The 12,330-nt window shown below is 41.6% G+C and overlaps 2 protein-coding genes across 3 annotated transcripts in view; both read right to left on the bottom strand.

Moving 5' to 3' along the window:
- wdhd1 (WD repeat and HMG-box DNA binding protein 1) overlaps positions 1–5,149 on the bottom strand; it is a 29,982-nt gene extending 24,833 nt beyond the window's left edge. For both annotated transcript variants that reach the window (XM_080427509.1, XM_080427508.1), the window contains exons 1-4: positions 5,071–5,149; positions 3,617–3,712; positions 2,574–2,685; positions 167–318 (exon numbers count right to left, since the gene is read on the bottom strand). In XM_080427509.1, coding sequence (XP_080283635.1) covers positions 167–318; positions 2,574–2,685; positions 3,617–3,693 — 341 coding nt within the window. In that variant the 5' untranslated portion in view covers positions 3,694–3,712; positions 5,071–5,149. The remainder of the gene's footprint in view (positions 1–166; positions 319–2,573; positions 2,686–3,616; positions 3,713–5,070) is intronic.
- Positions 5,150–9,065: 3,916 nt separating this feature from the next.
- On the bottom strand, positions 9,066–11,529 carry socs4 (suppressor of cytokine signaling 4; the record flags this gene model as incomplete). Its single annotated transcript, XM_080428322.1, has 2 exons — positions 11,437–11,529; positions 9,066–10,282 (listed from the first exon to the last, which is right to left on the bottom strand). The coding sequence occupies exon 2, from the start codon at positions 10,254–10,256 to the stop codon at positions 9,066–9,068; it is 1,191 nt and encodes a 396-aa protein (XP_080284448.1). The 5' UTR covers positions 10,257–10,282; positions 11,437–11,529.
- Between the last annotated feature and the right edge of the window lie 801 nt (positions 11,530–12,330).

The following is a 12,330-nucleotide window of genomic DNA, read 5'->3' as shown; positions in this document are numbered from 1 at the left end:
ATCCACTTTTTAACACTCTCTGGCCTCCCAGTTCTGGGCATGTCATAATAGGTGAGCAAAATGTCCAATATACAAGCTCGCAACGTGTTGCGAACTTACTCTGGCATTGAAATAGTAAAAAACTAAAGAACAATACTCCTGGCTCTGTAAGACAAGGCTGCAATACCTGGAGCCGGCAGCGACTCTTGTGCCAGTGCTGTTGAACGTGACGTGGGTGACGTTGGTGGTGAAGCGCGTCAGAATGCCGTCTGGATCACCGTCAGGAAACGTGTGGCTCTGCACTGTGTTGTTGGAGCCCGCGGTCACCAGCTTGCCCTTCTGTAGAGTGAACCAAAAGATATAGAAGAGAGTTAAGGTAAGGAGAACAGGAGTCAGAGCCAGTGTCTCTGGACTGTGATCCAGGCATGCAAACAGCCCCGAGGTGAAAAAGGTGACAACATGTTGTTTTCTTTCGGGTCAGGTGTCACACAATTGCCCTATTTGGGTTCAAAAAGGTGACTGTAGCTGAAAAGTGACACTTTTGCATGTCTGCTGTGATCCCAGAACAATCATGTAAGGCAAATGTTTGAGTACCAGATGGGAGGGTGGATGGAGCCATTTTAAATACACTAGAGCAGCGGTTCTCAAACTTTTTCATATCAAGGACCCCCAAATTGACACTTATTAGCCTGCGGACGCCCATTTGAAAAGATATGCCAGGGGCGTCCCATAAGAGAAGATTTTTACGGCTCTAGCAGTGATTGTCAACCATTTTAATTTCAAGGACCCCCAGTTTGACATGCATTGGGCTACGGACCCCCATTTAATGGCATTTCTATCTTTGGGACTCCAATTTAAAAAGTAAAATCAATGTTAATTTAACTCTGAGAGTGTACAAATGGAACCAAATGGACCCGTTACGGTCCATTTGGTTCCATTTGTACACTCTCAGAGTTACAGACCCATAAGGGTCCATTTGGTTCATAAAATCATTTTGCTGGGGACCCCCTGGAACTCCCTCAAGGACCCCTGGGGGTCCCCAGACCCCACTTTGAGAACCAAGGCACTAGAGGTTCGTGCCGATCCGACAGATATGTCCATATATGGAGATCTGTGTATCTGTCAGTTTAGTACCTTGTCCCTTTTATGCCAATATATGGCATAAATATATCCCTGATGTCATCAGTATAAGCCCATATATGGGCATGCCCCCATATATGGAGCTGACTGAGTTGTTTGCACCCGATGCCATGACGACACATTGAGGTTAGACAACACACTCCATATTTGGGCGTAGCTGCATTGGGAACTCCTTAAATCCTTATTATTGCTGAGTCATACTGACGTGACGACGTGGTCCGCCCGCCGGAGGCCGGCCCTTCCTTAAGCCAATTTTGATATAGGATTCAGACTAGGCGTTATTAGAATGAGCACAGGAAGACATGGTGTTACGTTCCACGTAGTTTGTTTTGTTGTCTGGGATTCCTGTGTGTTCCTCCCCTGTCTCTCCTTCCCTCTATCATTCACTACAGGTCTGAAGTCACCAACCCATCATTAGAGTAGTTACTGTAGGTAGGCAGTCTTTTGTTTTGTACTAGTTACAATTTAGTTAGGTAGTTAAGCTGTCTTTTGTTCCCTAGCTGTTTTGTTTGTTATTTTGGCAACACCCGAGTCCCCTGGTAGTGGCTTACTTTTGTTATGGTTAACCTTGTGCCCTGTGCATATTGAAATTTACATATTGTAAATAACTTGCTTGAAGAGTAAAAGCACACAGCACCTTTTGCTCAAACCCTTGTGTGGCCTCCATTATTTGCACTACCTATGCTCATCAACCTGTTTACCATCATTGTGTTACAACTCCAAACCTAGACCCTAAAGGGTTTCGTAACACATGGAAAAGTGGCTTTGAGGAAAATGTTAAATCGCCATTTTGTCCAGTAGTTTATTGGTACTAGTTATTTGTGGGGTTTTAACGAGTACTACATCATAACTGTCACTGGAGATCATGGCTCTGTGTCATTTGCGATGAAGCTTCCTAGAGAAGTAGCATTATGTTTTAGGAAATATGGCTGCTTGGGAGCTCATAGGATACATTGGATATCCCATAATGATACAGTATACGTCGATGCCAGCGACTCTTACATCTGGTTATTATTTTAATAGCTTATTTAATATTTATTAATTGTAACTTCATCAGCTTCTTTTTCTAGATAAAATCAAAGTAAAAGCTCCAAAACATCATCCATTGTTACATTTTTCATGGCATGTGACGTATCCATTGGAGGCAGTCAGATCTGCTGCACAAGAGGCTTGATTTGTGCAGACAGTGCATGAGCTACTTGATTACCATGGAAACCAGAGGCTGAGGCAAATTGTACAGTAGTCACATGATGCTACGTTTCTAGGTTGTCTCTTCATGTAACATTTTTGGACAAAAGATGATAAGGAATGTTCCCAACTAGGTGTCTAGGTGAAAGGCTGTATCCTTGCTAATGAGATCGGGGCCATGAAGACAACCTCAGTGTATTAGTAAAATCCTGCACCATAGCAATAATAACAACCATGTACATACACCCTCCTCCTAACCAACCTACCTTCAGGGCCACAGAGTAGGCCTTGTCCCCAACGTTGATGGACTTGGGGTCGTCATCATCCAGACCCTCCCAGATACGGACATCTCCATCACTTCCACAGGTCACTATGAACCTGAGAAAAATGTGCCCATGGTCAGCGGTTGGATATTTATGTGCATAACTGTAGGTTATCCCAGGTTTCCATAAGGTGGCATAACTCCAACATGAATTGAAAAACACAATTCCATCTTCTTCTAAGCACATTTAAAAGTATAATCTTATCTTAAAGAAGGGCAGAAAAGCTGAGAAATCGTTTTTAAAAGAAATCACTGAAGTGGTAGTGACTGTGTGAGCACTACTGTACGTTACATCAAGCACCAACTCTGACAAAATCCCTTAAGACCGGTAAGGCATCCGTGTCATTTTATGATTTCTTTGGCTATTCAAAAATAGCAGATATACAAGCTCTATGAGCTTGTATATTTTTGAAAAATCTTGAAAATGTGTGCAAATCTTTACAAATGTGTCAGTTTTCTGAAAAAAAAACGTATGTTGCTGTATCAATGGTTCTCAAACTTTTTCTTGTCAAGGACCCCCAAAATTATATGCATTTGGCCGCCGACCGGGACCCCCAAGAAGCAAAGATTTTAAAAAGATTTGCACAAATGTTCACGATTTTTAAAAAATACCGATCTACAAGCTCATAGCGCGGCACTCAGTGCCGCGCTATGAGCTTGTAGATCTGCTATTTTTTAATAGCCAAAGTATAAAAATAATGGTTATAGCTCAAATCTTAAATGACACAGATGTGTTCCCGGATTGAATGGGTTAAACAATGCAATTAACCCCAAACTGCTGGAGCACCAGTGCTGTCTGACCTCTCATGAAATACACGTGTATTTGGCTAGTTGACTAGACATGTGACAAAGTTATTACATTTACCTTTTTTCGTAAATAATACCATAATTCCTATGACAACACACAAGGGTCATGTCTTCAGTTGTGTACTGTGGTGAGGATGCGGTTTTGTTTTATATGGATATGGGTTATAAATGTAGACATACTTCCCGCTGTCATCAAAACAGACATCGGTGTGTCCCTCTGAATGGCCATAACGCATGGGCTTTCTTTCACATGGCATTCTGACAGAAAGGACCTGACTGTAGATGACAAAGAGTACAGAACATGAATCACGTACATTACTATCAGAGATTTTTTATCACTAATTGCTAGCAATTTGCTTTGACAACATGACAACATGCATGACAATGAATGCAGACTACTGACAAATGACTTTATGTGCAATGACACGACATGAGATTAGAATGGATTGTGTTTATTCACAACGTTGCTCCTTTCGGAACGCAGTTCTTTTGTATTTGGGACGACATGCCAAACAAAAAGGCAGTGGTGGAAAAAGTACCCACATTTTTTACTAAAAGGTAGGGTAAGTGATTTACTTTGGTTAAAATATGTGTTAAATAGCTCTATATTGTGATAGTACTCATTGCTATAGAGTGTTTGTTCAGTAAAAGGAGTGTCCCATGTCTCTCCAGTTCTTTATTAAACAGAAAATGCATTTTCAGTGCTCTCTCTTGATTGGCTTAAATGTTGTCACCAACCAAAACATGTACTATATTCTACTAGTTTACTAAAGAGCTGGAGAGACCCCTGTGACCGAACAAACGCTCTGTAGCAATGATTACTATCAGAATATAGTACTTTAACCTTTTGAACAAAACAAAAGAAAATACCCAAAAATATCACTTACCCTACCTTTAAGTAAAAGTATCAATACTGCAATGTAGAAATACTCTGTCACAAGTAAAAGTCCAGAATTCAAATTTTTACTTTGAGTAAAAGTACAAAAGTATTGGTATCAAAATGTACTTAAAAGTACCAAAAGTAGAAAGTACTCATTATGCAGAATGTCCCATTTCACAAGTTTTCAAATGCATATTATGTGTATGAAATCTTTTGAAAATAGCAGATCTGCGAGCTCATTGTGAGCTTGTAGATCTGCTATTTTCAAATGGCCAAAATGTATATAGGTTAATGTATGTTTTGTAATAATAATACAAATCTACTAAGTAACTAGTAACTAAAGTTCAAATAATTGTAGTGGAGTAAAAGAATAATATTTGCCTCTGAGATGTAGTAGAGTAGAAGTAAAAGTACAGAAAATTGGAAATACACCAGTAAAGTAAAAAATACCTCAAAATTGTACTCAAGTACAGTACTTGAGTAAATGTACTTAGTTACTTTACACCACTGCAAAAAGGTACATTGGGTTCCGAAAGGGGCTATTCACAACATAAGAAAGTACCCCGTTACTGATTAGCCACAAGAGAGCATCTAGTTCTCTACCAAACAATGCAAAAATAATTGGACCATTACAACAATCTGGCTCGTAATTCAATAACAATATACACCTCAACCAAACGTTTAGCGTAAAACAAGTTCTTAACTGATCTTATATAATTATAACGTTGCAAGTATCTCATTTATATAGACTTACGGTACAATTAAGCACGTTTTAGGAATAGTTTCGGTGTTAGATCAGCCTGCTAGATGTCCCGCGTCCTGTCACTTGAAAACAAGGAACCGTGGCCGTACGTGAGAACTCCCGCCAGCAAAGTCACGACGTCATGACGCATTAAAGTCAACGCCCCTCCAAGTGACAACCTTCCGACGCAGCATAAAGAAAGGGTCCAAGGAACTTGGAAGAAGACAAGTACTCAGATTACTTAAGTAAAAGTAGCAATACCATAATGTGGAAATTACTCTGTTACATTACAAGTAAAAGGCCTGGACTTTAGTAAAAGTACAAAAGTATTGGCATCAAAATATACGTAAAGTACCAAAAGTTAAAGTACTAAAATGTTTGAAAATAGCAGCTCACAATGCCTGCATCATTGTGAGCTTGTAGATTGGCTATTTTCAAATAGCCTATGTATAAAATAGGGCTAAAGTGGTTCATGTATGTTTTAGCATATTGATTAATATCTGCAAAGTAACTAGTAACTCGTTTTCAAATCATTCTAGTGGAGTAAAAGTACAATATTTGCCTTTTGATGTAGTGGTAGTGGCGTAGAAGTAAAAGTACTGAACATTTTAGATACTCCAGTGAAGTAAAAATATCTCAAAATTGTACTTAAGTTAAAGTACAGTACTTGAGTAAATGTACTTTAGTTACTTTACACCACTGTTGCCAAATGATCCTGGCATTACAACACGCAATTTAGCCAGTTTATTGGTATAATGTACAATGGCAATTCCATGCCTACACCTCAAAAAGGGGACAAAGTATAATTCAGATTTTCAGATAAATAAGGCAACGTTATAATGTTTTGCAATGCAATCAAATATAAATAAAGCGTATTTGGTTTGTATTAAGACATTGTGTAAAATATGCTGAAATTGCTATTCTATGCTCCTCAGGCATTCTTTTGAAGGAGCTCTGCTGGAAAAAAAAGAGCTTAAATGGGATGTGATTTTTGTATGTGTTTAGCTCTCTATATTATGATATAGTAATCATTGCAAACAGAACATTGGTGGGATACCTATTTCTCCCAATCAGGAGAGACTCGTGCAGGATTCAGGATAAACAAGTGCAATTGGAAGTGATGGAAATTGAAGCCGGGAAAATATAGAGAATACAGAGAATTATTTATCAAAAAAACATTTTTGATTTAACCAAAAAAGGCCTAGAGGTTACTGTAAGGGTCAAGCCAACTATGCTTCAAACATGATCAGTAAAATCTTAAAATCAACTGTAAATCCACTGTAGAGTCTACGTATGTCTATGCTTCTTTCTATCCAACGGAGACTGGATCCATCAAATGACTTTTCACTGGTCCCATTTGGGAGTTATCTCACAGGATAATTTGATTAGCATAGCACATAGCAGGAAATACATTGCTACCAGACAGCTGTGTTCCTACATATTACATCAATGAAATCTAATAGTCCACATTCTACAAGAGCAAGCTGTGTGGGCGTGTGTGCGTGTGTGTGTGTGCGTGTGTGTGTGTGCGTGCGCGTGTGTTTGTGCGTGTGTTTGTGCGTGCGCGCGTGTGTGTGTGTGTGTGTGTGTGTGTGTGTGTGTGTGTGTGTGTGTGTGTGTTTGTGCGTGCGCGTGCGCGTGCGTGCGTGTGTGTGTGTGTGTGTGTGTGTGTGTGTGTGTGTGTGTGTGTGTGTGTGTGTGTGTGTGTGTGTGCGACTGTGCGTGCGTGCGTGTGTGTGGATGGGATGTCTCTGCATTCCCACTGAGGTACCTGTGGGATTGTAGAATGGGAAAAAATGCATGTCTCGGTAATAAGCTATTTATGAGTTAGTGCGGTGGGCCTTTGCCAAAGCTCATGGCATAAAAAAGCTAATCCATTCCTCAGTTTTGGATTTCAGTTTTGGATTTCAAATGTATTGTATAGGCCTATACTATAGTATATATCAAATATAGCATACTGGTTGATACAGGCCTATTTGATATGCTACTTAAGCAATGGCTAATATGGATCATACAAGACATCATTAATATTTCATATCCATGTGGTCCGGTGGAATCAATATGTGTGGCTCCTTGCGCCGTCCATTGACCCAGACTGTAGGCTACATTGACGAGCATGGTGTCACATCGACCAGACTGTACAAAGATGAGGATGGTGTCTCAGTGAAAGGGATGAAGCCTAGATGGCCATACAATAAACTCAAACCACCAGTCATTGGATGAAGACAGATTTTAGTGAAATGTGAGGATATTATTAATAATTTGAGATGTTTTGTGAGTCACGGCTATGATATGTCCATTTTCAGAAGCATGAATAAGTTAGTTTTGATACATGATACTTGTGCAGTAGTGAAGATAAAAATAATCCACAAATATGTAAGATTACTGTAAGTCAGTCTGTGTAAGGGTACAGACTAAACACTTAAATAGAAGTATTTTAGTCTAATAGTGAATATAGACGGTGTTGCACACATACTGTAGAACAAATGTACTATAAGGGCAAAGCAAGAGCTGATGTTGTTTTACCCAACCATTCAGGGACATGGAGGATGAATTACAAATGAATCTGAATGCCACCCCATTGAGAGGGAAATTGACATTTTTGATGTTCTTATCTCCCCAGTCCCCATTCTCTGTGCTTTTCTGTGTCACAACCCTGTCTGATAAAACAATCTGCAGCCAGTGAACAGCCACGAATAAGCATGACTTCTGATTCACCATTAAGTGTGTCCAATAATGTGCAAAGTGCCTAGAGAAGATAGCATGGTTCTGACGGTAAGCAATGAAAAACTGTCATGCTACAGAAGCAGTGTAAATGACATTTATTGGTCTGACATTTAATATGATGAAATACAATAAGGTGCCTACCCAGTTGTGAAATCACATCGAAGGACTTTGTATGTTTCAGTATTACAGCACTTAATATAGTATAGCGACAAAATATTATACTTAATGCCCTGCAACCTGAATGGGGTGAAGATTTCAAGCACACTGGGCTTACATGGGCCATCACAATTGTCATCAATTGTAAGATTTTATCATTTCGTAAACATTAGGGGGTCCAAGCGGCTCCCCTGGTTAAAGCATGTGAGCATTGGCCCCAGCATGTAAACAATATCCAAAAAGCAATGCTTTTTGTTTAAAAGAAAGCTGTAAAAAATCCACTGAGTCTTTAATATCATACTAAGTGATGCTTTCAGTCAGTATCAGATGAAGTAAACTATTAAATGGTATGTCAAGTGAGTGGTTCTAAACATTAGGAGACAGATATAGCTATACATACATACATACATACATACATACATACAGACGTATCTTTGATCGGTGCACTTGTCCTGCCATCTTGTGGCCATAATGAAAAAAGGCACCCACCTCAGATCAGTTTAGTTGAGTGAGTTACCAAAGCAGCTCACCTGTGTCTAAAATAGGAGAATGAGGTGAATGGTGAAGCATGCAATATTTCATGTAAATGTTTTCAACAGAACAGGTTTACACCAGATACGTGCAGCAAGTCTTGCCAAACTCTCTCTTTCTCTCTCCTTCTCTCTTGATATAAGGTGATATCAGACAACTAAAATTACCTGCTCTTAACAGCCATGTCTCCTGTATCTTCATCTAAACTTTCCCACAAGGAAACAAATGTGTTCAAATTATTCATATGTACTCTGCAACTGTTCACGCTCACTCCATGTTCAAAGTCAATAGAGGGAGATATCGTCCGTCAGCAGTATTGCACATCATGTTCAGTTATGCAGTCCAGCTGACAAGTCAAAGCCCTGGGAAGTCCCATGGCTGTTTTCGCTACATTGCTAAGTGCTTGTGTATCTTTTGGTTTGAATGGGGGTTGGTAAGGTGAGCTAACGGGTAAAGAGATGATTCTAAAATCCAAAGACCACAGATTCAATCCCTGCACCAGCTGGGTGTCTTGCGACAAGTTACGAGCAAGACACTTCGCTCTGAAACGCCTTCCCATCGCCACGGTGCGACCTCTGTCCCCCAAGACCATGTTACACAGCACAGGCCCCATTGCACTTGATGTGGTACTGTCGGAGGTAGTCCCTGAGTTGAGGCGGTAGCAAAAGGCACTCGATGCCCTGATAGGTTGTGCAGCTACAGATGACAGCCCTGCACAGGTGCTGCAGTGAGAAAGGGAAGTTCCTGGGCAGCGGCCGTGAGAGGAGGGGCTCAAAGAACAAGCAGGTGGCCGGGTCACTGTAGTGCCTGAGCAGCCCCGTGACACTGGGATCCCGGTACATGCACGGGTCACGTCCATCGAAGCTGAACCGCTTGCCGTTCTGCTCGATGCGCGCGTGCAGCGAGCGGCTGTAGCGGCGGAAGCTGACGGAGAAGAGGAACTCGTCCTGGGCAGAGTCCCGCAGCAGGAAGGTGCCCTCTGGCTGCCCCTCGAGCAGCTCCTCTGCCTCATAGCGGTTCAACACACCCCAGTAGCACGAACTGTTGTTGATCTGAAGGAGATCTGGGACCAGGATGTAATCGGTGTGACCGCAGGCATCCTCTTCCCCCGCGTGGGCACACGATGGGGCCCAGTCGTCCAGACTGCCGCTTCCCGGCCCAGGGGAGCAGCTGATGTCCTCCCAGGAGAGGGGGCGGGTCGGAGGTGGGGAGGAAGAGAACGCCGGCACAGGGTTTTTGCCGTGCGCTTCCGAACTGCTGATGGCACTCGGGTGGGTGGCGTGCTTTTTAATAAGGTGCCAACAGTGGGCCAGTTCAGACTTGGACGAGAAGGGGCACTTGTCCTGCATCAGCTCAGAGACGTGGATCTTGCGCTTGGACCAGAGGAGCACAGAGAAGGGCCGTGAAGCGCCCTGCGGGTGGTGGTGGTGATGGTGATGGTGGTGATGGTGGGAGCGGAGGGGCAAACACTGGCCCATAGCATCTTGGAACTTCTGCCGTAGCGAGCGGCGAGACAGGGCTTTCCGGCACACGCCGTCGGCATCGGCATCACCCAGAGTGCTGGTGCTGCAGCTGCACTTCCTGTCCCTGCGGCGCCGCGGACAGGACGCGGAGCGCACGCCCAGCTCCTCTACACCCAGCTCCGCCTCCAAGCCCCCGAGACCCGTCTCGTTCCGGGAGCTCCGGGAGCGCTTCTTCCGTCGCCAGACGTAGCTGTCGGCACTCCAGCTCCTGAGTCCACATTTGGGACGGGTGTCTGAGCCCCGGGATTTCTTCTCTGACATAGTTTTCTCCTCCTCTTCTCCTTATTCTGTGGTACATAAAAGGAAGCAATGCTAAATCATTAGCACAGTATGTGAGTAGAGTAGAGTACAGTATGTGTCACAGAGTACAGTATGTGTCATAATGAGTATATTTTACTGTCTGAAGTTACAGCAGCTCAGATTAAGTGTAACAGCAACAAGCAGACTGTAAGTTGCACAAGTGCCCGAGTTATCACAAAATCAGAAAAGGGTAGCAATAGCTATAACAAAAGGGGAGATAAGTGCAGATGAAAAAAAAAGGTTAATTTCACACAAAAAAAACACATTCCTTGTCATAAAATATAGAGCAAGTAAAATCATATTCATACCAAAAATAGCCTGCAATCTCATTGTGGATTCACTCGTATTTGGTATTATTTATTGTGGATCAGTTTTTGGCCTGTAGCCTAAAAGGTAGTTCCATTTCTAGGGTAAGTGATTTTCCTTTGTTAATTTAAGTGTTAAATAGCTGAGTAGCTCTATATTCTGATAATCATTGTAATCAGTAATCAGTAGTCTCCCCGTCTCTCAAGCTCTTAAGCTTAAACAGAAAATGCATTTTCAGGTCGGATACCAATTTTATGCAGGAGAGAGAACTCACACAGGATGCAGGATGAACAAGTGAAAGATTTGGGAGTGATGACACAAATAAATAAGATGACAAAATTGGAACTGGAACACTATACATTTTAAGCTGATAAATGGTTAGGCTACTGACTCTCCTGATTGGCTGACATTTGGCCACCCACCTGAATATTTTGGCTACTTTCTGTTCATAGCTTGGGGAGACCCCTGTCCCCTGATACTGAACAAACACTCTACAGCATTGATTATTATCAAAATATAGTGCTTTAACCTTTCAACAACAAACTTTTTGTGTTAACCAAAAATCTGGTTCTCTGACATGTTCAGAACAATGTCAAGAAATCTCGCACCGCATGTTAAGTTCTGTTAGCTTTTCCCCACATCACATTAAAATGAGTTGTAGCCTGGTGGTTTAGCATATTACATTTGAGAAAGGACAGACACTGAAACTGCGTCTGCACCTCTGCCGGGTGAATGAAAATGAAAGCCAAACACTAGTTTACATAGTCCTTTCATTTATAGGCTACTACTAGTGATGTATTGGATTAAAAAAAAGTATTGCAGCCTTGCATCTTACCTTTCAAACTGTTTTAATTGGACTGCTCAATATCCATGACCAAGAAACCAAGTAGACTAGACTGCATGTGCAGGACGTGAAGGAGCCGCGAGCCTTTTCAACTCTGGGAATGGACAGTTCCGCTGAGCTCTATATATAATGCCCAGTCCCCCAGGGAGCAGCCGTTTCCTCCCAGACAGGACAGGACAGGACCAAGGATGGATGAATGAAAGTGTCGAGGCGGGGCTCTGATTCATGTGATCGTGAGATAACATTCATTGACAAATTCTACAGAAAACAAGGTAGCCTTTTAATCCTATATTGTAGCCTATTATTATCCAAACGAGAGCTTTTTACTTTTCCCTCGCACCATATCTTATTTGTTCAGTAAAGTTTTGAAATTTGATTTAAAATGAAAGCTCCCTCATTGTTTCTGTTCAATTTGTAGCTTAAAGGAGTAGTTTACCCAAAGAATTACTTATTTCCTGTGTGTAGTTGATAGAAAATAAGTAATTATTTGGGGAACTATACTCCTTTAAGCAAATTAAGACAGATATACTGCAGACGATTCTGATTTCCCTTATGCCATTGTTGTCATGCCATGTTTTTTTTTATTAAAGGTACAAAATAAGTGTTAGCTCTATATTCTGATAGTACTCATTGCTATAGAGTGTTTATTCAGTAACAGGAGTCTCCTTGTCTCTCCAGCTCTTCAATGATAATCAGAAAATGCGATTTCAGGTCAGGAGACCAATTTTATCCAATCAGGATAGAGAACTCAGTCAGGATACAGATTAAACAAGTGAAATTGGAAGTGGTGACACAAATAAATGAGGTGAAAAAATTGGAACTGGAACGCTATAAAAAATAAAGCTGATAAATGGGTACTCTAGCTCTCCTGATTGGCTGAAATTT

This window comes from Gymnoscopelus braueri, assembly GCF_963280865.1.
Source record: "Gymnoscopelus braueri genome assembly, chromosome: 1".
NCBI classification, from domain to species: Eukaryota; Metazoa; Chordata; class Actinopteri; order Myctophiformes; family Myctophidae; genus Gymnoscopelus; species Gymnoscopelus braueri.
The sequence above is the reverse complement of the archived record's forward strand: the minus strand, read 5'-3'. Positions and strand labels throughout refer to the sequence as shown.